Here is a 26500-nt window from a genome sequence, read left to right on the forward strand (position 1 = left end):
AATTCTCAAAATCACTCTTAGTTGCTTTATGGTAATAGCTCTAAACTCTGAATCGCTCTATAGTCAATCACTTTGTTCTTCTTTTTTTCTATTTTTTTAGGGTTCTAGTGCTTTAATTTTCGTTGCTTTGTTTGGCATTTGGATGCATGCAATTAATTTTGACATTTTTAGCGGTTGTTCATAGATTTGATACAAGTTTTGATTAATTTGATGCAAATTTGTTCAATTTGCTGAGTTTCTATAGATTTTATACAAATTTTGTCATGTAAATTTGTCACTGATAAGATGTTGGAGTTTACAATTGTTTACTATTTCATCTTGAGGCGTTAAAGTAATTACTAGTTCTAAATCAGTCACTTAATGAATGAGATATTTTGAGAAAACTTTCTTTCTTTGTCAAGAAAATGCAAGTATTCTGATTATGCAAACTATTAATTTCGAGTTCTGGCATTTGAATCAGTTAGCTATGTTCGTCCCCAAATTCTAATTAAGTTAAAGTTACTATTTTAGGGAATTTGTATTATTAAACTATTAGGTTTCATATTTTCCTAAATTTTCGCTGCTTTGGTTGGTATTTGGGTTGCATGCAATTAATTTTGACATTTATAGTTATTTTGTTAGTTGTTGTTCATTCTAATATTAACCTAAATATCGTATTAACCTAATTTTGACATTTTTAGTTGTTGTTCATGCTAATATTAACCTAATTTGACATTAAACCATTTGATAGGTAGCCGAGGGATCAAAAGTTGCTGGTGAAGCTATTGGGATCATATTGAAGTGATAAACTTAATCAAGCTATAGATCTAGATGATAGCAATTGGTTTGATATTTGCTTAAATGATATTGAAGGTATGTTACTGTTGCTCCGCTATTATATTTTTCGTTGCTATATATTTTAAAAATTAGAATGATTTGCTTTCTTCTTAAAAATAGGACAAGAATTAGAATGATTGCTTTCTTCTTAAAAATTTAAGTATGATTTGACTGCATACTGCTTAAGCGTCATCCGGAAAGTTTAAGAGAAGGTGATTTGAAATGCCAATGCCTTAAAGTTGGTAAATGATGGTAATTCGTATTTATTTATTTGTCTTTTCTGTTCAGAGGTCAAGTAGTGTATGTTAATGTGTAAAATGTGTTCCTATTAAAACTTGTCTTGAAATTGACTTTTCCTAAGTATGCTCACTTCCATTTGCTTTTTTACTGACATGACCATGGTTAAAATATCTTACATTCTTCTCTGTACTATGATTTTGGATATGAGAGTTTAGTTGAGTATGAATTCCAGTGGTGTACTTCACAGTTCTTGCTTGATTTTCACATCAATTAAATTGTTTGGTATCATTCTCATCCTTCTCTTTTCAATTTTGGATCAGAGTAAGTTTTTATTGAATGTGAATTCTAGTGATTTTCTACAATGGTCTACGATTGTTTCCATTTATAGTCCCATTGTTTAACTTTGTTAGCTTGGTATAAGACAGTTGTTTTACTTCAAAAATGAAGACAGGTTTAATTTCATTCAGTTGTCAATTGTCTACTCTGTAGAATAAAGTTGCAGCTGCATAAACTAACACTTCTATCATTGTAACGACCCGCTTGGTCGTTATAGTCTCTTCGACACTTTTTGACCCAAGGAGACCGTTGACACGCTTCCCGAGTTGTTTAGATTTGACTCGGGTGACTTTTTGTGAAATTTGGGCTTTAAGCGAAAAAAAGTTGACTCCAACCTGACTTTTGGGTAAACGGACTTTTTCAGGAAATTCGTCGATTCTGAGAGGTTCGGATGGTCATTTAGAACTTGTGTGCATATCTAGTTCGGTTCCCAAGGCAATCGGGTGCACATTGGGACTTGGGTTGGAAAGTTGGAATTGAGGTATCGGGGGTTGACTCAGTCAACGAGGCCTCCGTTGGGAATTCCGAGGCCACGAGTACGTTCGTAGCGTGTTTTATGTATGTATGTATATGTGGTTTGTAAGCAGATGGCCTCGGGTATTAGTCAGGATTTCAAATTGAGATAGAGATTATTTTTTGGGAAATTCTGGTGCTGGTGTCCGCTTTGGCGGCACCCTTACCGCCTCAGCGGTACCGTCATAGCGGAGGGATGGGCCGCTTTGGCGGCCAAGTGTATTTGAGGCTCGACCGTCACGGCGGTCTGAGAGACCGTCGGGGCGAGACCGCTGCCGCCAAAACGGTATTGGGCCTGGTCATTTCATTAATTGTGTATTAAAAATCCTTAGTCCCCCATTTATTACTATTCCAAAATCTGAGCTATTGGGAGCAAATCTAGGATATTCTTGGAGAAGATTCTTGATGGTAAGTCCTTCTAATCCCTTTGCTATTCCATTATCCCCAATCATCTTAGAATCTCTTTATCTTGATAGTTCATTAAGTGATTGAAGATTAAAAGTGGGTTTAATGAGTTATTCTTCTAGGCTTCTAAATCATGATTTGTTGAATGGATTAGCTTCCTTAAGCATTGAATTGATGATTAGAATCCCATAATTCATAATTTCTTCCTAATTAGAGGCTAATTTATGGAATTGGAAGTTAGGGTTTATACCCAAATTTGGGGGTTTTGCCTAGAATCTGAATTTGAGTGAATTATTGATTATTCTAGCTTGCTATTGATGAGAATTGATCACCTAGAGATTTAATTTCATGTTGGGACCTTTAGATTCCTAATTCCACCCTTCTAGTTCATAAACCTTATCCCACAGGTTGGGGATTTGGGTCTTGAATAGAAGTAGGGTTCGTTAATGTTCTTCTTGATTCTAATTTCTTGATTCGAATGTGCCTAGACTTTCTTTATCTCGAGGCTCAAAGGAAAGGGAAGTCTAAGGAGTGATTGTTGGTGATATTACTGTTCGGCCTTCCAGGTAGGTTACAGTTTACCCCTGTGGTGAGACTTCGACCAGCGAAGCGTATATTTAGATGATATTGTTGGAGATTTCATGTAAACGTTCGAGTATGATTGTTACACCTCGGCCATTTCGTGACGTTGCGTCGTGAATGGACTAACGTTAGTCAAGGCGGACACGAGACCTCCACGACTATAAGAGGGTGATTGACAACCTTAATGTATATACGATAAGATTATTAAGTCATCGGACTTGGCGAAACTAGGCTCGTCACGAAAGTGAAGTATAAGTTATAGTTGGGAAGGATTTCATGGGTGTTGAACTAACGAATGCTTAGTAAGGATTTGAGGACGAGTTATAATGTCCGTTAGATCGTTAAGGAGGTGTTGCACAAGTACCAAGAAGGTTCCATAGGGATTCGAGATCAAACGAAGCGACGGGAACGAAATCAGAGAAACTGGGGATTATACGGCCGTATATACGGACCATATATTTTATAGGCCCGTAGATCTGGCCGTAGAACCCTTCCAGTGAAGGGTGAATTTTCTGGAGATTCTGGAAGGAACATACGGTCCAATATACGGACCGTATAAATTGTACGGACCGTATATTGAACCGTATATTCCGGCTCGGGTCCGAATTATATTTTCATATATACACAGTTCCCTCTTCTTTTTCTCATTTCCCACTTCTCTAAACTTCCAAAAACCTCTAGAACCCTCTCCCTAATACATCAATACATATTCAAGAAGGGGAAACAAAGATTAAACATTAAAGATTAGTAGAATCAAGGGTGTAAATGCTTCCTAAAGGTTGATAAAAGTTGAAAATCTCTTTGGCAGTCAAGTGGAGTTCTTCTCAAGTGGAGTATTTTTATCCAAAGATCATCCTTACATAATCAAGGTGAGTATTATAATTGTTTCATGCTAGTAAGGGTGTTGAGTAGTTGAGAAACTGGAATTGTAAACAAGTATGAAGTAGTATCATAGCTATGGTCATGGGGAAATTCCGGAAATGAGTTTAGAGGTTGAATAATGTTTAACTTGAGGGAAGTTTGCGTATTACGATATTATGGATGTTGTTGTGTCACTTGGGAGCTGTTTTGATGAGGAAAAGTTGTCGAAACAAACGAAGTGCTGCCCAATTTTCGTTAGCCTTATCCGCTTTAGTTTAAACTTACGTATGCCTTCAACAATCTAACCTTCGTACAAATCCCTTTGTATGTAGAATCATAAGTCGGAAGGAAAGCTTTTAGTCGACGTTGGTAAGAAGATACAAGGTATGTGAGGCTATCCCTTTTCCCTTCAAAGGCATGACCCCCATATGTTGATTCCATATATGTCATTCTCCATGTTTCTATTCCTAGAAATGCCAAAAGTTTATAGTTCCTGAAGAATCTTACAATGACTCCAATTCGAAAGATTTCCGAGCTTAACATTCCAAATGACTTCGTGACGCGACTGAGTGGGCTATAAAGCATATGGCCACCGGCCGTGTCTCGGTGGCTATATTACATATGGCCCCAGGCTATAAAGCATATGGCTTCAGCTTATGTCTGAGATATATTACATATAGCTGTAGGTTACGTCATGGATCCCCAGACACGAGCTAATGAGGATGATGATGTCATAATGTACTCGGAGGTTTACGACCTTATGTCACTCCGAGAAAGCACACTTTTATTTGGGCTCTCATGCATGCTACGTATATGATGTGTATATGTATATAGGGGATATGGGGGGGGGGGGGGGGGAGAAAGGAGAGGCGTTTATAGACGCATAGCTTCCGATCGGCCCCGCATACTATGATATTATCCGGACGTGGGCCATATGGGTAATGGATCGGGCCGTACGTTCCACGCATACATGGATCGGTCGCACGTTCCGCGATACATGGTATGATATGTTACGCGTACGCGTGCATGGCTCGCTTAAGAGGCAGCGATCCCGCTATCTTTTCACCTTCGTTTTATCTTCTTGTTCTTCTGTTACTTTATGACATATGCCTTACATACTCAGTACATTGTTCGTGCACCGACATCGTTTCTTTGGATCTTCGTGCTCATGCCCAGTGAGCAGGGGAGACGACCCGACCTCTGGGAGTCGGACCGCTTGCACGTAGCACTTCCAGGCACGGGAGGTGCGGCCTCTACGATATATTCTTTTGCGTACATGTTTGGATATGATGGGGTCCTGTCCCGTCTCCATAACCGTAGAGTTTCAGTTAGAGGCTCGTAGATACTTGTATGTGGGTAACGAAGGTTATGTCACTCTTTACGTGTACTTTGCATATTATTCTTTTGCAGCTGGAGGGCCTATATATGTGGATATGTGTACATGTTTTATGAAGCATATATGTGTACAGGTTAAAACGATAGTAGTACGATGTATGGTGCTCGGTATCTAGCTCCGGGTACCCGTCACGGCCCTCTAGGCGGGTCGTGACAATGATGTTGGGTTGGATGTTGCCTTAGGGTTGGTATTGCTTGTGACTTGTTTGATCGGGCTAGTGGCCTTAGACTCCATAGGACCCAGCTTGGTACGTTGTGTATAAATTGGTGGATTGTTTGTGAATTGGGAGTAAATCGGAAGGATGAAATTACTTGATATTGATATTGGTACTTAGTGTACGCCTCGTTATTGGTATAGCCATTTTGGGATAGTCGGCTCTTATTGTTATGGATATTGGAGATTCATTATGTTTACTGTATGGATCACATGTTGATGATATTGATGCTCTGTGTGTGGCACAACTTGAACTTGATATTATTCATTGTTTGTACTTGCATCGTTCCATATTCATTTCATATCATCTTATTATGTTGTGTGACTAGCACTATTGATGGATATGAGAAGGAACAATAAGGATTATGAAACATGGTAAGTCACCTCTGAGCTGTGTGCGGAGGGGCTGATATGGAACACCGATATTGCGATACTTGTAGATAATTGGGTCCTCTGAGCTGTGTGCGGAGTGACGGTCCTTGAAATTTGCGGGTCCCTTATGGATTGTGTTGTCGAGGCGTAGAGGTATTCCGTTGTCCGAGTACAGGAATTGCATTACATTCATATCTCTTATTGCATTGCTTGATTATCCTTCGTGGTTGCTTATGATTTGGATACTGTGTTGGTCATATTCTTGGACTGTATTTGATGTGGGCTATGTGTTGATTTGACTTGATGGGACTTGGTTTTTGGTATACTTAGATATTTGTTTCACTTGGGGCTAGTTGTTACATCAAGGCTTGATTATGTAAGTCGATTTCTTGGGAGGATGACTTGTACTCTATGGTTTGCTTTTTTTTCTCTTACCTTATTGTCGTTATATATGTCAACTAGTCTTAGTCGGCCTATGATCCCTACCAGTACTGTTGTTTGTACTGACCTGCACTTGCTGCATTCTTTTATGAATGCAGAATTCCAGTTGGGATTGACCTCTGTTTCTCGTGGTTGATAGTCATTTCGAGAGTTGCTGTATAGAGTCTACAGGGTGAGCACGAGGACGTTCGCCGCCTTGAAGATTTTTCTTTTATTTATGTCTTATTTGCTATTCCGAGAAATATTCAGACTTGTGATTTATTATTGATAATTCCAGACTTATAGATTCTAGTTAGATGCTCTTGTATGGTTAGACCAGACTGTGGGGTGTATTTTTCTTACTTCCGCATATTTCTATATCATTATCATCAGACATACGTGATTTTGTCTCTTCCGCTTAGATACTTAATTATTCATGTTTTTACTATTATTGGGTTGAGGGTTCGCCTACCAAGGTGGGAAAGGTAGGTGCTCGCGCGACTTAACTAAATTGGGTTGTGACAATCATTGTTGCTAGTGAAAGATCAAGCTTAATAAATCTGATGTTTGTAACACAAGCTTAATAAATCTGATGTTTGTAACAGTCTGATCTCTTAAACGCTAATAATACTAAAAAAAAAAAAAATCTTTTAATGTGTATTATAAAAATAATACTTTTAATTCATAAAACTGTGTAAATCAAGAAAATTAAGCATTAGAAAATAGGAAGTCTATTACTGGCTCTTTGTCGTTTCCTTGTATAAAGACAGTGTACACTGCTCACACATACTGCTAACACGTGATATTGTGACATTGTGTAGATTTAGAGTTGACGTAAATAATTACTATCATAAAGATGCTTGCTATTCTTATTTTGATTTTGATATTGTGATGCTATTTTAACTTTAAGTTGAATATCATGTCTTCCTTTCTAGCCATGCCAATCGATAAATCTTGGATTAACAAACCACAAAACACTCCTGACTATGAAGATGGGCGAAAAAAGTTTTTGGATTTTACTTTTGAGCATGGGTCTATTGATGGGCGTGTAATTAAATGCCCGCGTTCGAGATGTGGTTTTAACAAGTGGCAAATAAGAGGTGTAGTTGAAGAGCACTTGACTTTTAAGCCTTTTTCAAAAAATTGCAGATTTTGGTATATGCATGGTGAAGAGTCAAATGAGACTATGCCAGAAACATCTCAGAACACACATGTAATGAAAGATACTTTCCAGCCCCAGCATATAATGGAAATCATGATTAATGATGCATTTGGGTTCACGGGGAACAATGAGACCAATGTGTCTTGTGAGCTTATAAACAGAGACGAAATATTTAATGAAGAGCATATTGAAGGGCATAATGAAGATTATGCAAAGTTCTATGTGATGACGAAGATGGCAAGCAACCATTATACAAAGGGTGTACGAAGTATTCCAAATTGTCCTTTCCAATCAAATTGTATCACATAAAGTGTCTGTGCCGAATGACTAACAAAGCGATGAGTATGATATTAGATTTGTTAAAAGATGCCTTTGAAGATGCCAAGATTCATATTTCCTTCTATGAGGCCGAGAAAACCAACAAATTTGGTCTTAATTATACCAAGATACATGCTTGCCCAAATGATTGTATGTTGTTGCTGTTGTTAGTTTAGTTGGTCCGTTGGGATGTGTCAGGCTTGATAAGGTCCAAAATGGGCTTGAACTTAATTTGGTCCAAGATTCAATATCCGTAGTCTAGGCTGTCTTGCATAAGTTTGCTGCAGATTCTTGCTTTCTATAATTGACTTTTTTTTTTAGTCAGACTATAAATTGACAGTTCTTATTTTTACAGTACTACCCTTTTTTATTTCTTGTCTATCATAACATTTAAAGTTGCCTTTTTTCTTGTGTTGGAGTTTGTTAAATAGCATAAGTGCCTTAATCAGCTCTTAAGAAAGCATTTTTGAGTGATCTGCTTTTGATTTTGGTACTAGAGTTCAAGCATCAATTGAAGAAGCACAAAAGGTAAAAGAACAAAGCACTATTAATAATAAGAGAAGAAAGAGTGTTGGATTATTCCTCTAAAGATGAATGTTTAAGAGCAATAAAGTCGAAAAGTAGAAGTAGAAGTACAAGAAGCAACAGAAAGAGATTATTATATCAAGATGGATTTTATGAAAAAATGAGATGTACAAGTTGGAGGCCTGTTCTTGAGAGCCTTCCAGAAGGACCATTAATAATGTTCATTGTACTTGTATCATAGGAACATGCTGACTCTTTCTCTCTTTTTTTTAGATCTTGTTACAGCAACAGTTATAGACGTTGTTAAAATTTGGGTGCTACAGTCTAAAGTTGGATTTTGTTTTTTTTTACCCATATGCAACTTTGTTTTTCATTTATAAATAGATGGATGAAATATGACCTTGCTTTCAGTACATGTGTCCATTATTGATTAGGAGAGTATTTTCGGCGTTGGAGACTATTTTTGGCGTGCTAGTTTTCTGAGTATTTTCGGCTTGCGAGAGTATTTTTGAACTGCTGTTTTTTTGCTGCCTTCCTCGGTTCTTTTTGTTTTTGTCTGCTGTTTTGCTCCAGCTTTGCTGCTTTCTAGTTGTTGATTTAATGCAGTTTCACCAGTTTTTGTTGTTATGATAACTAATTAATTTTTCCTTTTTTCAGGCATCAGATTTAGGAGGTGGTGCTCCATCACCAATTGGACCAAGATCTTCAGATGGAAGTAACAAAGATAATGGTCCGAGTGCCGATTAGAAATCATTTTTAAGAACGTTGATATTTTTGGATATTCTTGTTGACTAATACTTTGAAACTTCAGTATTTTGATAATGTAAATTTGGAGTGTTGAATAACACTTTGGAACTTTGATGACTGTGATCAATATTTTGCTTATTTGATCTTTTATATTGTGTTAAAATTATTATGAAATGTTACAGAAGTTTAAATATATATATATATAGGGTGTAAAAAATAGGATGTAAATGTGGAATGACAGAATTGACAAATTTAATTATAGCAAGGCAAATCTGCAATCATGGAATTGAAACATTACGGCGGTTATAAATGCCGTAATATGAAAGTGACCTTTGACTTTGTTGCTATTACGACGGTTCTAAACCGCCACTAATCAACAATAAAAAAATGCCGCAATTAACCTCTGAATATTACGGCGATTCTTAAAGAACTGCCTTAATACACTTTGTGGCAGACGGGATAACGATGTTTTCTTACACCACCATTTAAGCTGCTTGCGGCGGTTCAAAACCGCCGCAATAAATATAGCCGCTGCAATAACAAGATTTTTTTGTAGTGAAATTAATTGTGGTTGGTGGTAAGGGAGGTGTTATTATGGTTGTTATTGTTCCGACATAACCATATGTTCAATGAGAGAGGGAAATTGAAGATCCCATTTAGCAATGCATTTGGGGAGAGAATGAGAGCATGCATGTATGTCCTGATGGTATCTAACCCATGAGTGTTGAGATAATTGCTTAAATGTATGCCCATGTTGTCCCATAATTTCTTTGTTGAGGAGCAGCAATAAAGATGTGTAGATCAGTTTCTATAGCTGACCTACAAACTGGACATTGGTCATCAATGGTTATACCTAGATGTTGTAGATCAGAGCGGCTGGGAATTCTATTATGATAGCATGTTCATAAAAGGAATTTCATTTTAGTAGGGCATTTAAGGTTCAAGATCCATTGGAAATTCTTGAGTAATGGGTTGGGGGTATCAATTAACTGTTAGCATGGGGAGTTAGTAAAATTAGTTATAATTTTATTAGGTGCCCATAAAGGGAGGTCGGTTTTCTTATTTGGCTATGAAAGGGTAATAGTCCTAATATGGTCTAAAACATCTGGAGACCACACAAATGAGAGGCAGTCCAGTATGACAAAGATGTCGTATGTGAATATTAAGGTCAGTTTGGTGGAGTGGTCCTACAAAACTTTTCCTAAGTGTGTCATGGATTGGGATCCATCTATGCCAAATTAATGTCTAGGTTCGTATTATTTGCAGGGTTCCATAACAATCCTTTGCTAAGCATTTCCCAACCCTTACCCCCTGTTTGGATGGTGGTTTCCCGTGGTTCATCAATGTATGGTTTTGTAAATCACAAGTTTGTTTCATCGTTCTTAAAATTATGTGGCGTAGTGTTGTAAACCCGTGGTTCATCCAATGGTTATATAACCATGAAAAGTCCCAATTTTTGTAACCACGGATTTGGTGGTTTTTCCGTGGTTATGTATTTCATTTCTCCATTATACTCCACCCTTCACCTTCCACCCCCACCCCACCCTCCACCCTCCACCATCCACCCCACCCCACCCCACCCCCACCCTACCCTACCACTCACCCCCCACCCCCACCCCCACCCTACCACCCATCTCCACCCCTAACTACCCCACTCCCTCTGCCACTCACCCCAACCACCACCCACTACCTCTCACCACTGCCCAACCCCACCCCACAACCACTCACCCCCACCCTACCACCTACTACCCCCACCCCTCATCCCATAACCACCCACCCCTTCACCACCCCCTCCCACTACCCCTCACCACGCAACCCCACCCTACAACCACTCACCCCCCACCCTACCACCCACTACCTACTTATTTTTTAAAGATCCTATTTTATTCTTTACCTGAGTTTTATTAATATATATAAACTAATTTCGAATTAAGAGTTAAAGGTATTTTAGTAAACTTACAAGTTATTATACAATACTATACAGTCAAACCAAACAATACAAATGTTATTAAACCACAATAAACGATACAGTCTATCCAAACATTGTGTTCATTAATACAATATAATACAATACAACACCATACTGTACCATACCATACTGCACATTAAAAACATATATCTATAGCCTATAGGTAGTGGTTTTAGCCGAAGGGGAATGGGGATTTTTTAAATGTTTCCAGGCTAAATTACACAAGAGGGCGGTATTCTTAGATTTAGATTTCCGGAGCCCTAGTCCTCCAACTATTTTGCTCCCGGTAATGATGTTCCAGTTGAGAAGATGAAGTTTTTTCTTCTCATTTGTAGTCCCCATATGAAGTTACGTGTGATTTTGTCCATTAAATTAAGAGTTTTAGATGGCAAAAGGGAGTTGGATGCAGTGACTAGGGATTACGCTGAATGTGGATTAAGTAAGAGTAATTCTTCCTGCCTGTGTACCTCCAAGCATTAAAAGGTTTTAAGACAAAATAGATGTTTAGTTAGTCATGGTCAATATAAGAGCCTTCTTGGCCACGCGGCTGAAAATTGCTTAATTTAAGAAGTGCTTTTTAAAAAAATATTTTTCAAAAAAGTATATTTAGGGAGAAACGGTTTGAGTTGGGCTAATTCATTTAAAAAGTGCTTTTAATAAGAAGATTGTGTTTGGCTAATCTCTTTGAAAAGTGCTATTAAGTGTTAAATTACAAAAAAGGACAAGTATCAATGAACGTTAACTCTTTTTAAAAAAGTATTTTTAGTGAGAAACGGTTTGTGTTGGGCTAATTCATTTGAAAAGTGCTTTTGATAAAGGATTGTGTTTGGCTAATCTCTTTAAAAAAAAAAAGTGCTATTAAGTGTCAAACTGTCACGACCCATTTTGCTTAGGCCGTGCGGTCACTTACCTTTCCACCTCGGTAAGCGAACCCTCATTACGTACCAATACATAAATTGAAGAAATTAAGTCGCGGAAATAACAAATACGTAAGTCTCACGATGTATATAGATAGATAGTAGTAAAAAGTGCAAAAGACAGTAAATACCCCCAAGGTCTAGTCTGAATAATACAAGAGCATCTAGGGAGAATAATACCATCTGGAAGCACTAATACATAATATCTATGTCTTTGGAATAAAATTAAGACATATAATAGGAAAGTCTTCAAGGTCACGACGCCATGGCTCACCCTTGAAACTCGGCGGAAGTCAAGAGTCGATCACCCATGGGTCGGGAGAAGTAGGGATCCGATTCGGTACTGCATTCATAAAAGAATGCAAGTGTAGTCAAGCCAAGAAACAACGATCGGTAGGCATCATTGGTCGACTAAGCATAGTTAACACAATTAAGATAATAAAGCAGATAAGCAAATAAACCAACTAAGCATAAGACAATATAATCGAGTATCCGTCATCACCTATGTAAACATCTAAACCCGAACATCTCAAGTCTGAGTATATACGATCCAATCCAATCATCAAACATCTCAATAGAGTCATAATGCAATGCAGTGCAATAATGGTATGAGTGCAATGCTATGCCATGCAAATGAGGTGTACACATGTACTCATGACGAAAATATCGACGTCTCAGAGCACAACCCAACGTGACTCGCGAAGTCTAAGTGTCACCCGTCCCGGATCGTTGCCCAACAGACAGACGGGACCTTGGCTAATTGCTCACAGGGGGAGTCTCACGGGCACCACCCTGGGAGACCCGCGGAGTCCGTGCACTAACAACAATTCCGGGATATCATCGGAATCGGCCATGCAACAACGATGTCGGAATAGATCATCGGACATTGGCCATCTTATAACCACTCAAGTAAAAGAGTCTGTTAAATATCAGTCTCACACAATCAACGATTCCGGAATTAAACCTCGGACATCGGCCTTCTCACAATCACTCAAGTAAAAGAGTTTATCAATTATCAATTTCATATGATCAACGATTGTAGAATTGATCTTCGGACATCGGCCTTTTCAAAATCACTCAAGTAAAAAGTTTATCGAAATATTAGTTTGCTCAATCAACGATACCTGATCATCACCGGCTATTGCCCATGCATCATGAATGTGTGAGAATGCGTGCAATGCGTATATCAATCATCCACAATCAAGTTCAATATCACAAGTACCAACAAAGGGGTACGCCAACAATGTATCATATCATAATACCAACAGTGGTATGCCAACAGTATATCAATATCACAAGTACCAATAACGGGTACGCCAACAATGTATCGTAGTTCAAATACCAACAACGGTATATCAAACCTATCTCAGTCAAGACAATAACACAGATTTCGATATCTACCAACTACTCAAGGCATCAATGCATCGCAATGGAACAATCAAACACACATAACGGGGTGGCTAGTCCCAACACACAACAGGGCCCAACCTAAGGTAATATCCAACCCGACTTCATACCCGAAGGTTCACATATTGTCTCCAACATCATAATTTAAATATGTGCTTCGCTATACGAAGTCTCACCAAAGGTAAGCCATAACCTACCTAGACTGCCGAACCACAACACCAACAAGTCACTCCTTTGCTCTGCCCTTCCGCTGAACCTCGGAACCAAAGTAGTCTAAGCATAATCGAATTATATATTAGAAACCATGAAGAATGATACTAATATTGTTACTATTTCAATTCGGTCCATTTTAACCCTAGAAATTGGAGAAACGGGCCCACAAGGGAAAAACGGGAAATTTGGAGCAAATTACCAAATTAAGCACTAGGTGATCATAACCCAACCATTAATTGTTGATTTAGCCCAAGGATTAGCCTAATTTCTGATTCAAGTAAAAACCCCCAAATTGGGTATGAACCCTAAATCTCCAAATCCGAAATTCAACGTTAAAAGTGGAAGATACATGATTAATAAGCTTAGATTCATCAAATTTTAGCATAACCATCATCAACTTATCATACATGATCCTAAGGGAAAAACCCCCCAAAACCTTCCTTCAAATTCCATCTCTAAGGGATTGTTAAAGGGAAAGGGGAAATCTAAGATGATTGTGATTAAGGAAAAGTAAAGGATTATGCAAGGTTTACCTCCAAGAATTTCTCCAAATTATCTCCAAGAAAAGTTTCCTCAAGCTCCAATATCGAGATGGGAAATAATGAGGGTCTAAGACTTATTTAAGACACATTTAATGAAATATAACTGCCCGTCACCGCCACGGCGGTAGGGATGCCGCTACGGCGGCTGAGATACCGCCACAGCGGTATGGCCAACATTACACATGACCGCCCCAGCGATCATCACACCGCCACAGCGGTGCCACTGGGGCGGCTCTGGTGCCGCCATTGTGGGCACCAGACACCAGAATTCCCTTTTTTTTTCTTCTAAGTGTTCAATCGAAATCCCGGGTTATTCTCGAGGCCATCTGCTCACAACCTGACCACCTAAACCCATACAAAAATACGCTGCGAACGCGCTCGTGGTCTCAAAATTTCCAACGGAGGCCTCGTTGACCGAGTCAACCCCTGATGCCCTAATTCCAATTTCCCATCCCAAGTCTCGAAATGCATCCGAATGCATTGCGGACCGAACCAAATACACATACAGGTTCTAAATGACCATCCGGATCTCTCGGAATCGACGAAATTCCGAAAAAGGTCCGTTTGCCCAAAAGTCAACTTCGGGTCAACCCTTTTTCACTTTAAGCCTATATTTTCACCTAAGTTGCCCGAATCCGGTCTAGACACCTTGGGAAGCGTGTCAACGGTCCCCTCGGGTCAAAAGTGTGCTAACCAATGCTCGGGAACGAGCGAAAACGCCAAAAAGATTATAACGACCAAACGGGTCGTAACACAAAGTACAAAAAAGGACAAGTATCAACGAACGTTAACTATTAAGGTTATTTTACAAAAAGAAAAATTAAAATATCAATTATGAAAGACTTTAATTAAATTTTATATTTTATTTTATTTTATTAAAATAAAAATATAATACATAGATCGATAAATCAAGGAAAATATTAAATGTTGATATAATATCAACAAGATGTTTAAATATTCTAAATAATAATCAACTAAAATAAATCTTAAAAACCATTTCACTAATTTAGAATCATAGCAAAATTGAGAGACAAATATATTGGACGTAAGAGTCAAAATGAGTTGTTATACGTAAATATGTATAACTAGAAATTAATGAATTAATGAGCTGAAGGATATACTTGATAAATATGTATTTATGGTAGGAATATTTTTATATTAAAAGAAATTATTTTCTGCTTCTGCTTCTGTTTCTATTTTTTTCGAGAAACAAAAATCTTTAGCTTCTCCCCAATTGCAGAAAAATCTCTTCTACTTCTACTTAAAAGTAAAGCAGTTCTATAACTTGTCAAGGCTCTAAAGCTTGTCAATAAAGCATTAAATATTTATTTAGCTAAATAGAGTTTAAATGAGGTAAATTAAACTAGAATTGAAAATTAAGAGTTAATGGCTTTCAAGGACACAATCAATCCTCACCTACACTCTAAGCAGGTCAAAGTTTGCCAAAGTAGTCACTACTCATTAATTGTCAGTAAAAACTTACGTGTATGGTTTACCATTACATTATATTAGCTCACTATGGTTAAGTATTTTAATAAGGTATAAATATATAATAATTATCAATAGTTTAGTGAAAAAGTTTTGTACAAATATATATCATGTATCTATTGGTGATTTAGTGTAAATAAATACTGATGTGGATATCTCACACGAAGAAATGACGTCGATATGTTTAAATAGGTAACACTATTAGTTAATATTTATATGAAAAATCTTGACTAGTTAAGAATTGAGACATAAATATTTTTAAAATTAATTTTTATGTAGATATTATTTTTCGGAACATTAATTATCACAACTTTGTTGTTCTTGAAGAAGAACAAAGAAATACAAATCATAAATATAGTAAATCGGTATTGAGAAGTAGAGATTATCTTGTAGGGATACTTCTTTAAAAAGGAGAATTTATTTTTGTATTTGCAAAATCTGCAGTATCCATGTGGACATATTAAATATTGACACATGGCGGCCAGTGACAAATCAGGTCTGAGTCAGCAAGCGAGGGCCGGGATTCCGAGAGATCACATATAGCCAGCCGGAGGGTTAACTTGGCACTCCCCTCCGGAGACAGATCTAGGCTACAGCGGATTCGGAGAAGCTCACCCGTCAACCGGTCCTGCACATGCAAACAAAGCTGACAGGTGTTACGGGATATCCCAAGTCTCCCGTTTCCCTCTAGTCTTAAGTGTGTAATATTATTCTTTATTGCAATTTATTATCACAGCATTAACATTGGTAATTAAGAGAGCATGATTCGGGGATCATGCACCCCATAGTTCTAGTATAAATAGGGCTTTTCATTTCATTGCAACTAGGGTTGTTCACAGTTTTGGTTAAAACCAAAACCAAACCGAAAATTTAACCAAACCGAATTAAAAAAACCGACATTTGGTTTGGTTTGGTTTTAAATTTGAAAAACCGATAATATTTGGTTTGGTTATGGTTATAGTAAAAATAACCGAATAAATAACCGAACCAAACCGATAATTATATACATAAAATTTATAATTATTTATATGTATAATATTAACTTTTCATAAATAATTAAAGATATTTTATACCTTTTAATTATTAATTTAATTTTGGTCTACTTATTTTTAAGGCCCATGTCTTAAAAGAATATGTCCAAGTCCAACAATCCAAGCCCAACTCTAATAAGTCGTAAGCATAAGGGTAAAAAGTAAAAATCCTACTATCTCTTTTCATTTTACATTGCCATCAGCATGTCTTTCCCTCAATATGCACCAAAGTTCGCCCTTGTGGGCCGTGAGGAAAAAAGAGCTTCATAAGAAATTTGAAGAATGTAGAGAGAGAATATTTGAATTGTCACGGCTAGTCATAAATTGAAAAACCGAACCAAACCGAACCAAACCGGTGGTTATTATTTTACTTGGTTTGGTTATGGTTTTAGACATTTAAAAACCGACTAAATTGGTTTAGTTATGGTTTTAACCAATAACCGACCCAAACCGAACCATGAACACCCCTAATTGCAACGGATCATCGAAAACTTCATAGAAAACTTAGCAATTTGATTGTACTCTTATTTTTGTTCAAGTTCACAAGGCTTGATGAGTTGACAGCCCGCAGACTCTAGCTCAGTGCTTCGATCAAGCTCAGGCTACTTAATTTGATTCTCATTTACTTTCTTTTTAGTTTAATTTACTTGTTCTTGCTTAATATATAGTTAATTTGGTCATATTAATCCGCGTGATCATAACCACGTATACAAATTCAATTATACCGTTTTACGGGTAAACAGATGCATTATGCAGATATGTAATAGCCATTTGGAGATCTTGATTTTGGCTGTCAGTTAAATTAGCCTTAAAACTCTCCTTATCAAGCTTATCTTGCACTTGGAAACATAATGTTTTCACTGTAAATTAACGGGGATATATTTTTATTTATCCAAAAATACGAACATAAATCAGTAATAGAAATAGAAAAAAGGCATACAAACACTCCCAGACTTATTCGAAATTCTCAACTACACATTTATTCTTTATAGAAAAATATATTATACAAACAATTTTTCACAAGTTATTTTGTTTTTCACTCCCTTAAAGAGAATGAAATACACTATCTTCACCACATTAGCGCTTAGGGAGTTAACAATTCAAACTTTATAATAGTCCAGGAGACAGGGCCGGCTCGACAAGATCGGGGGCCTAAAGCCAAACTTCACAGAGGCCTAAAGTTTTTTTAAAGAAAGGAGAGATGTGAAGGAGACAGGGCCGGCTCGTCATATATATTTGATTTAAAGTCTACTTTTCTAGCTTTTTAGATGTGAAGTCATTAACTACCGCTTTATAATCCATTTGTTCTAACAAATCCTTTTCAATTGATAGTATAGCTATCAAGGGCTCCTTTTTGGCATTTAATTAATTCTTAAAAAAAAAATTCTCTTTTTGGAATTAGAATATTTACAACAATGTACCAAGTGTAATCCCACAAGTGGGGTTTGAGAAGGATAGCATGCAGACTTTACCCCTACCTTGACAGGTAGAGAAGTTGTTTCCCATAGACCCTCGGCGCATATATATCAAAATAGTACGGAATTAGAATATTTAATAATAAGAATAGTAAAAACAGGAAATTAAATTTGATAATACAGATATCTATAATTTTTGGGAAAAAGACATACAATGGCCAATAGGCCAAAGTAATCCCACATTTGGACCTAATACCGTGAGCGGCCAGCCGACCCAAATTATTCCCGAGCGCTGGTCAGCCCAGCAGCCCAAACGCCTTTAAAAAAAGGGAAAAAGATATACAATGACCAACAGGCCGAAGTAATCCCACATTTGGGCCTAATATCATGAGCTAGCCAGCCGACCCAAACTATTCCTAAGCGTTGGCCGGCCCAGCAACCCAAACGCCTTTAAAAAAAACAGACTTAAAGTTGCCACTAAAAGTCAGTTGCAAAAAAAAGGACTATTTGTGGCGACTGTAGTCGCCACTAAAGATCAGTTTTTTTTTTTTTTTTAGTGGAAAGTCTCCACTAAAGGTTAAAATTCATATTGAGCCTCAACAAATGTTTCAAAACATATATAATATGTGTATACTTATACAGTGATTGAACTTTCAAAAAAGATTCCAAAACATGTATAATATGTGTATATTTATACGTTAATTGAGCCTTCAAGAAATATCTCAAAACATGTATAATAATACTTATGATATATTTTATATACATATACAGTAGGGATACATATTCTATACAACAATGATACATTTTATATACTAAAGTAACCGTCATCGAAAACTTAACAAACTAAAATATATCAACTACAAACTAATAAAATTAGTAAGTATAGATTAATTATACATTTATTAAACATAAATTATACGTTAATTATACATTTATTATACACATATTATACAATAATGATACAATTTCTATACGTATGATACATTTTCTAGACAAATCTTTGTAGTGGTACATATTCTATACAACAATGATACGGTATCTATATGTATATGTATAATATATTTTTGATACGCGTGATACACTTTCTATACAAGAATGATACAGTTTATATATACATATGCTGGAATTATATATACACTTTCTATGCAAGAATGATATAGTTTATATATACTTTCTATACAAGAATAATATAGTTTATATACACTTTCAATATTAGAATAAAACAGTTTATATACACTTTCTATACAAGAATGATACAGTTTATATACACTTTCTATACAAGAATGATACATTTTATATAGTGTATATGTATGATACATTGTCTAGACGTATGATACACGTTCTATACAAGAATGATATAGTTTATACATAAATTATACAACAATGATACATTTTCTATACTTATGTATGGAATATGTATAATATGTGAATCATTAGTGTATAATCAATGTATAATATATGTATGATTAGTGAGTATACGTTGATGATACATCTATTATACACAAATTACACAACAATGATACAAACCTATGATACATTTTCTATAGATATACGGTAGGGATACATATTCTATACAACAATAATACTTTTTTATACGTATGATACATTTTCTATACATAGTTGATCTTTAGTGGCTTTTACGGGAAAAAAAAAAGATCTTTAGTGGCGACTTTAGTCCTCTTTTTTTTTTTTTTTTTTTTGCAGCAGACTTTTAGTGGCGACTAGGTCGCGCTGGCTACACTTTGGGTTTGGAGAAACATGGGCCATCCGGTGGAAATAGTTTGGGCCGGATGGCCCTTTATATCCTTTTCCCATAATTTTCTAAGAAAAATGGGCCCTCAAAAAGTTGAAGCCTCAAGCCATTGCTTTACTGACCTTATGGTCGGGCCAGTCAGCGAGCCAAGAGATTATAAGACTCCTCAAATAATAAGTGTATAGTTAAAAATTTCGGATAAGCCTAGAGTATTTTTATGCATTTCCTAATCCAATGACAAGCAAAATTAAAATGAAAGAGGAAACTAGGCGTGACTCCTAGTTTCGAGATAGAAGAAGAAACGTACCGACGTGTGACAATGAACATGCTCTCCAACTAACACGACCCAAAAACTTCTTTAGAAACTTGAAATTGTCTCCTCGATATATTTGCTAGATCATCCAACTAATCTAATGCAATTCAGAAACAAGAGAATATAACATGGATATGATGAAAGCTAAGTTGGGCCAGATGGTGGACGTGGTGGAACCATTTGGGATGAAAAGGGACGAGATCAAGTTGCTGGGATTCATGTTTACTACAACAAAAACACAGTTCTTGCACTTCAGTTCCTTTTCTATGAAAATGGCAACTTAGTTAAGTCAAAGAGGCGTGGTATTTTTTATGACGGTGAAAACTACGCTGCAGTTATATTAGATTATCCGTTAGAGTATCTTACTTCTATAAGTGGTTCTTTGAGCTTGTGGCCAGTTATGAATAGTATAAAAGTTGGTACCAACAAGGGATCCTATGGACCTTTTGGACCTCTTCAACTGTTCATCAAGACTTTAGTTTTAACATAGGAAGGGGTTCATTTCGTGGTTTTCATGGTAGCACGAAATATGACGGCATTCGAAGTATAATTGGGATCTATGTGAAGAACATCACATCCTCCATGACCAATTTGAAAGATCCTAAAGTGAAGGATGAAAAAGAAGAAGATTAACTCGCCATCTACAAATTTCCAAATTATGTATACTAGTTCGTCTTATTTAGCTCTATGCTTATTTATATATGGTTTTACCTTGGACTACCAATCTACTGCTTGGGGCTTGGTTACTATATAAGGTTTATCTTTTGGGTATCTTACTTAAGTAAAATCTTAATGGTGAAGCCCGGTTTCCGATCCATGATAGTGAGGTAAATCATCTGCAATTTTGATTCCCAAATGTCATCTTCATTTTAACAAGTATTTTGCTCTGGAAGAAGTGTATATTTATACCTATACACACAGCAGCAGATCGACCCTTTAGGGTGGGATGGCATGGCCCTCCCTGATAAATTTTTATATATCTATGCTGCAATTTGCTTAAATTAGATTAAATATTTGATCTTGTCACTCCCAGTTGTAAATTAGACAAAAGTGTCATAGCTAGTAGACCTTTTAGAAAGCTTTTCTCGTGTGTAAGACATAAGTTCGAATCTATTTGAACACTTTCCGACTCTCGTTTTTCTTTGTGCTTTTTAGTTCCTTTGTAGTTTGTACCGGCCATCCCTTTTCGGCTCTCCAAAATTTCTATTTATCTTTTTATTACTTATGTTGCCTTGCCTCTATTCTATTATTTATCTGTGATCTCTAGCTAGAACACACAAAGTAGAAACTTCAAAATTCCTTAAATAATTAAGTATTTCTTTTAATCTCAAATCTATGAGTATTTAAATCGAAAAACTTGGGTCGCAATGAGAATTTTGGATTGAGATCAAAATTCAATTTTTTTTATAATTTCTTTTGTTTATGACTCTCCCCGTCCATGTTTACTTGTCTATATTTGACTTGGGACACTCTTAATAAGCAATAAATAAAATGAGAAATGAATTGGAGTACTTAATAATAAGGGTAAAATAGGAATAAAATGGTAAATTATGTCTTGATTTTTCAAACTATACAACTTACAAGTAAAAGTGGACATCTACTTTTAGTATAGTGGACAAATAAAAAAGGACGGAGGGAGTGTTTTGTAGAAATTTATGCTATTCTATAATTGTTAAATTCAATTTAAATCACTTTAATACTTAATTGTGATGGAAATTTCGTAAGCATTGCTTAGGAAAAACATGAAATTTATGATTTATTTTTGAAAACTTGTAGTCTATCTAATTCTACATTTACTATGGGGTGTAATTTACCTATTGAAGAGTTTATATTATTTTTCTTATTTTGCTTGGTGTAATTCCCTTATTAAAGATGTTATTTACTTGTGAAAGTTTATTTTTTAATATACATAAAAGATGTAAGTCCCTTGGTGAAAACGTTGATTTATGTTGTTAATGGGTGTGATTCTTTGTTTAAAATGCTAATTATGTTCGTTTTTTTTATTTTTGAGATGTAATTTTCATATTTGCAAATAAAAAAGGTCTATTAAGTTGATCCGAATAAACTCAAAAGAGATGGACCTAACCCAAATACACGTTCATAACAAGATGTATATTGCAGAAAACTATGGCACCTACCACCTTCAAATCCTAAATCCGCCTCTGTATACACATATATTTGTACCCTTAACCTGTCTTGGCAGTGATACCTGTTATTGCATTTTGCTTTTTACCTAAAATCTAAGGATGTAAGTTATCACAATGTATTCCACTAACAGCTTTATAGTACTGATAGCGTAAAGATATTTTTACGCTATCAGCTTTGAAGTATTATGGAAAAGAAGTTACTAGACAAACTCTTTGCGCTTCGATCGCGCCTACATTTAAAAAATATATATATATGTATATACTTACAAAATGGTGATGAAATAAAAACTAACCGAAAAGATTATAAAAGAAATACGAGTAATTAATACTAAAATATCTTGTGATGATCAACATAAATTATGTTTAAACTTAAAAAATAGAGTTCCGCATACTACAAAATCTAATCTTCATAGCCATTAGTTATCTCTATTACTATCAAACTTAATAAGAAAACAACACTTTAGTTTGAGGTCTGATCCTGCACAATCTGTACCAACTAGTATAATTTACTTAATGCACCACAAGCGCATCACTAGTCTGAGATAATTTTCTGTTCAAATTTACCTCGCGTTCTAATCCAAACGTGCGTACAAGTCCAAAAACATCATGTAAACTTAAAGGCCTCAAACCAAGAATTAAGGCGTTATTACTAGAATCGAGAGGTAAGGTTGCTAATTCAGCCCTTTGGCCTTTTAAATGGTAAGATAATGTTCCCAAACCTTCTCGAACCCTTCGAGTCCCGACCGAAACCATCCAAACAAGTCCTAAATGGTCGATATGACTTGCTAATTTATAAACTTGAGAGTTTTAACTAAAAACAAGTGGTCGAGCTGATCGTTACATATTCTCCCCCACTTAAACAAACGTTCTTCCTCGAACGGATTTAGAATTATACTTTAGCTTTAAAATAGTTGTGTATATATGCTCCGCATGTTCGACTCTATCTCCTAAGTAGCCTACTCAATCGGATGATGATTTGCACTTTCACTTAAGTTATCTCCTTGGATCTGAGCTTTCGAACCTGCCGATCCAAAATGGCCAAATGTGCGCTCCTCCTCATAGGTCAAGTTCCCATTAAGTTGAACCGTATCCAATTTCAAGACGTGAGACTTATCGTCATTGACATACCTCCGTAACATGGACACATGAAATACCAAATGAACTCGGGTCATGCCGGTGGAAGGGCAAACCTGTAAGCCACCTCGCCCCCAAATACGCTCCAAAACCTCGAATGGGCCTATAAACCTTGACCTCAACGTAACTTGTCCTTCTTCATAAAACTATTGTGGTGCCATTGCATGTTCTTGAAGTAAAGAACTGTGTGTTCCAGGTCAGAGTTGACTTAGGGAAGTGTAACAGTAGAGTTACCGATGATGTCAAGACTTAAAGTTAAATTTTAGGTTTCAAGAATTTTGTATTTTGAATTTAGGCTCATTCTGAAGTGAAGTTTGGAGACAAATCCTACAGGAGTAGGTCGTGGCTTTTACACCTTTTGAATCGGGGGATTTTTCACGTAAAAATCTTGTGTTGTTATATTTCCGCATATTATGTTTCTGTCTTTACACTGAACATACATATAAATCAAGTGTGAATTTGCGCTCTTCGGTCATCACTCCATTTTCAGTTTGCTAATACAACACCACTCAGACATTGTTTGCGTAATTGAATAAGAAAAAAAGGAGAAACATTATTTAAACAAGACACTTCTTATTTTAATGACACACAAATATCTCTTTTTCATTTCCTCGTCTTTATTTATTTATTTATTTACTCCCTTCGTCCCATAATAAGTGTCAACTTAGCCAAAACCACTCATATTAAGAAACCAATAATGCAATGTAAAGTTTACCAAAATACCCCTATATAATAAAGATTAATTACTTTACCTTTTGATTAGAGCATGCACAAAAAGTAAGCCTTTTGACATTGGGAATACAACAATACCAAGTTACTATGTGGCTTTTCCAATCATCATTTAGATGTTACTTTATTGTCTAAGGGTAAAATTGAAAAAAACTAGTCAATTTATGTCTTAGTTTCCTAAGGTGACACTTATTATGGGACAAAAAAATTTGGCTAAGGTGACACTTATTATGAGACGGAGGGAATATTATTTAGGGTTGACCCACATGAATGACCCAAAATTATTTCCTTTTGATAGGTGCAGCCTTTGAGATGTGGCAGTGTTTCTGTACCTTATCGAGTTATAAAAGTGCATAATTTATTTATATAAATAACTAACTAAATTAGTATGAACACACAGGTCGTGACCTACGTGAAGTCATACAAGCCTTTGAGAAGCAAAATTCTAATCAATCTACATGTAGACTATAGACAACGTAATAATAACATAAGGTTGACATATTTATATATCCAACTATAGAAACTCAGCAAACTTGTGTCTGCGGTTTCAACAAAAGAAAACTAAGCCTTTAAACATCAAAAAGAAAATAGCTAGTCAACATGAATGAGAGATAATGTCTCTATATCAAAATATAAATTTTTTAATTCTTGTTGTTCATGTTGTGGTTGACATTATTTTTGATAGCCTCTTTGGATTCTTCAGCCTTGCCAATTACAGTGTCTTTCATCTTTTGGGTAGTGTCCTTAACTGAACCCCATGCTTCTTGGGCTGTTTCTTTTGCTTTTCCAGCCATGTCTTGTGCTGCATCCGCCACCTTATCTCCCATTACCTTTGTTTTCCGCATCGCCTGTCATATACACCATAGATATATGCATATTTAATTAGTTAGCCACATAAGTTTAAACGAATACTCATTAATTAGTACCCGTTTATGTTTATCAGAAATGAAAAACAAACAAATTATATAAACTAGGAATAGAAAAATCGGCCAATAAAATCATGACATCAATCAAGATATAATTACAGTCCAAATCCTATTCGGAGTTCTAATTTAAAAAATAACCAGCAAACATATTAGTGTTGCATATTTAAGTATAAATATACACATATAGTATACTTAAATATCCACATACTATACATATTGTATATAGGAATATACATATAATATACATAATTGGTTTATATATTTTAGCGCTCGTGATTAATTTGACCAACGGGCAAAAAAAAAACCCTTTAAACAACTCAACTCATTTTGACCTGCCCAATCCAATTCAACTAAAAATAGGACTGATACACAGCCTAAATTAACCCATAATAAACTTTGTCTCAATATTAAGAAGACACTTTTTTATGTCATATATAGCCATAATAAAAGAAAAAAGTTCTACTAGGTACGTAAACAAATTATTAGAAAACAAATAAAGAATTTAAAACTTAGTTGAGTTGGATGGATTAGGTTATGACCCGGTTTTTAGTTTATTTCATCCCAAGAAACAATTGGATCAATTAACTCAGCGCATTTTGACCTGCTCAAATTCAATCCAGTCCTCCCATTTAACAGCCCTAGTATAAATATTACTAGAGTCTTACTAATTACCTCATCAGCAGCAGAGGCAGTCTCGTTTTTGGCTTCTTGGCCGGCTTTTTTGGCTGTTTCAGCGCCTTGTTTCGCTGCATCAACACCTTTTTCAGCTGCGTTACGAGCCTCATCTTTAAATGCCATCCCTAGATGTCGTTTACTTACCTGTTACCCACACATTTATCTAATTACATAATACTTCTAAAATATATTTTTTTCTTAAAAATAAAGTTGAACATGCATTGCCAGTAAATGCCTTTTAATGTATACTATTAGATCATTTACTCCCCGTATCAATTTATGTGACACTTTTCGTTTTTTCAGGAGTTAAATTATATAAATTTTGACCATTTAAAATGTATTTTTTCATCATATTGACATGACAAGAATTGAAACTTATAGTATAGTTTTTAATATCTAAATTTTAATTTTAAAATATTGAGTTGATCTATCTAATTTAGCTTCAAATTAAAGATTAGTCAAACTGACTCTCGAGAAATGTAAAGTGTCACATAAATTGGGACACGGGGAGTTAATGTAATCGCAAGTAACCACTCATAATAGGTGAGACTAGTAATTACTTAAAAAATAAAACAAAAATAGTATTATATTGTAGGTTAAATCAGATATTGTAAAAAAAACATTACTATTAAGCATGATCACCTGGAAAGGTTTGGGTGTTGCACCAACAAATACCCTAGTCCTCAAAGGGTTATGTCCTATGATAGCTCTTGCATTTTGGAGCTTTGTTAGAGTAGGTATTAGAGTCATGCTTGCCATTTCTCTATAATTTATTTATTTATTTATTCTTGAAATTGATTTGATTGTTCTTCTTGATTTGTTCTACTCGTTGGAAGGGTTATATATAAATAGGAAGAGAGAGATTAGAGTCCCTTGAGCTGAGCCAGTATTTGAGGTTATAATTTCTTGCCTGTTTTTCGTGTCTTAAGTTGCCG

The 26500-nt window shown here is 35.8% G+C and overlaps 1 protein-coding gene across 1 annotated transcript; it reads right to left on the bottom strand.

The window, feature by feature from the left end:
• Positions 1–24400: 24400 nt before the first annotated feature.
• Positions 24401–26388, bottom strand: LOC132069180 (uncharacterized protein At4g13230-like). Its single transcript, XM_059462619.1, has 3 exons — positions 26208–26388; positions 25563–25709; positions 24401–24812 (listed from the first exon to the last, which is right to left on the bottom strand). Exons 1-3 carry the CDS (start codon positions 26322–26324, stop codon positions 24606–24608), a joined length of 471 nt encoding a protein of 156 aa, XP_059318602.1. The 5' UTR covers positions 26325–26388; the 3' UTR covers positions 24401–24605.
• Between the last annotated feature and the right edge of the window lie 112 nt (positions 26389–26500).

Source organism: Lycium ferocissimum, chromosome 1 (assembly GCF_029784015.1).
Source record: "Lycium ferocissimum isolate CSIRO_LF1 chromosome 1, AGI_CSIRO_Lferr_CH_V1, whole genome shotgun sequence".
In the NCBI taxonomy this organism is placed as follows: domain Eukaryota; kingdom Viridiplantae; phylum Streptophyta; class Magnoliopsida; order Solanales; family Solanaceae; genus Lycium; species Lycium ferocissimum.

Bases quoted from the DNA above. Each gene is read 5' to 3' on its own strand.
- LOC132069180 (XM_059462619.1), bottom strand. From the start codon at position 26,324: ATGGCAAGCATGACTCTAATACCTACTCTAACAAAGCTCCAAAATGCA. The intron at 25,710-26,207 runs GTGATCATGCTT...TGTGGGTAACAG, and splicing joins CAACACCCAAACCTTTCCAG to GTAAGTAAACGACATCTAGG. The intron at 24,813-25,562 runs GTAATTAGTAAG...TGTATATGACAG, and splicing joins CTGCCTCTGCTGCTGATGAG to GCGATGCGGAAAACAAAGGT.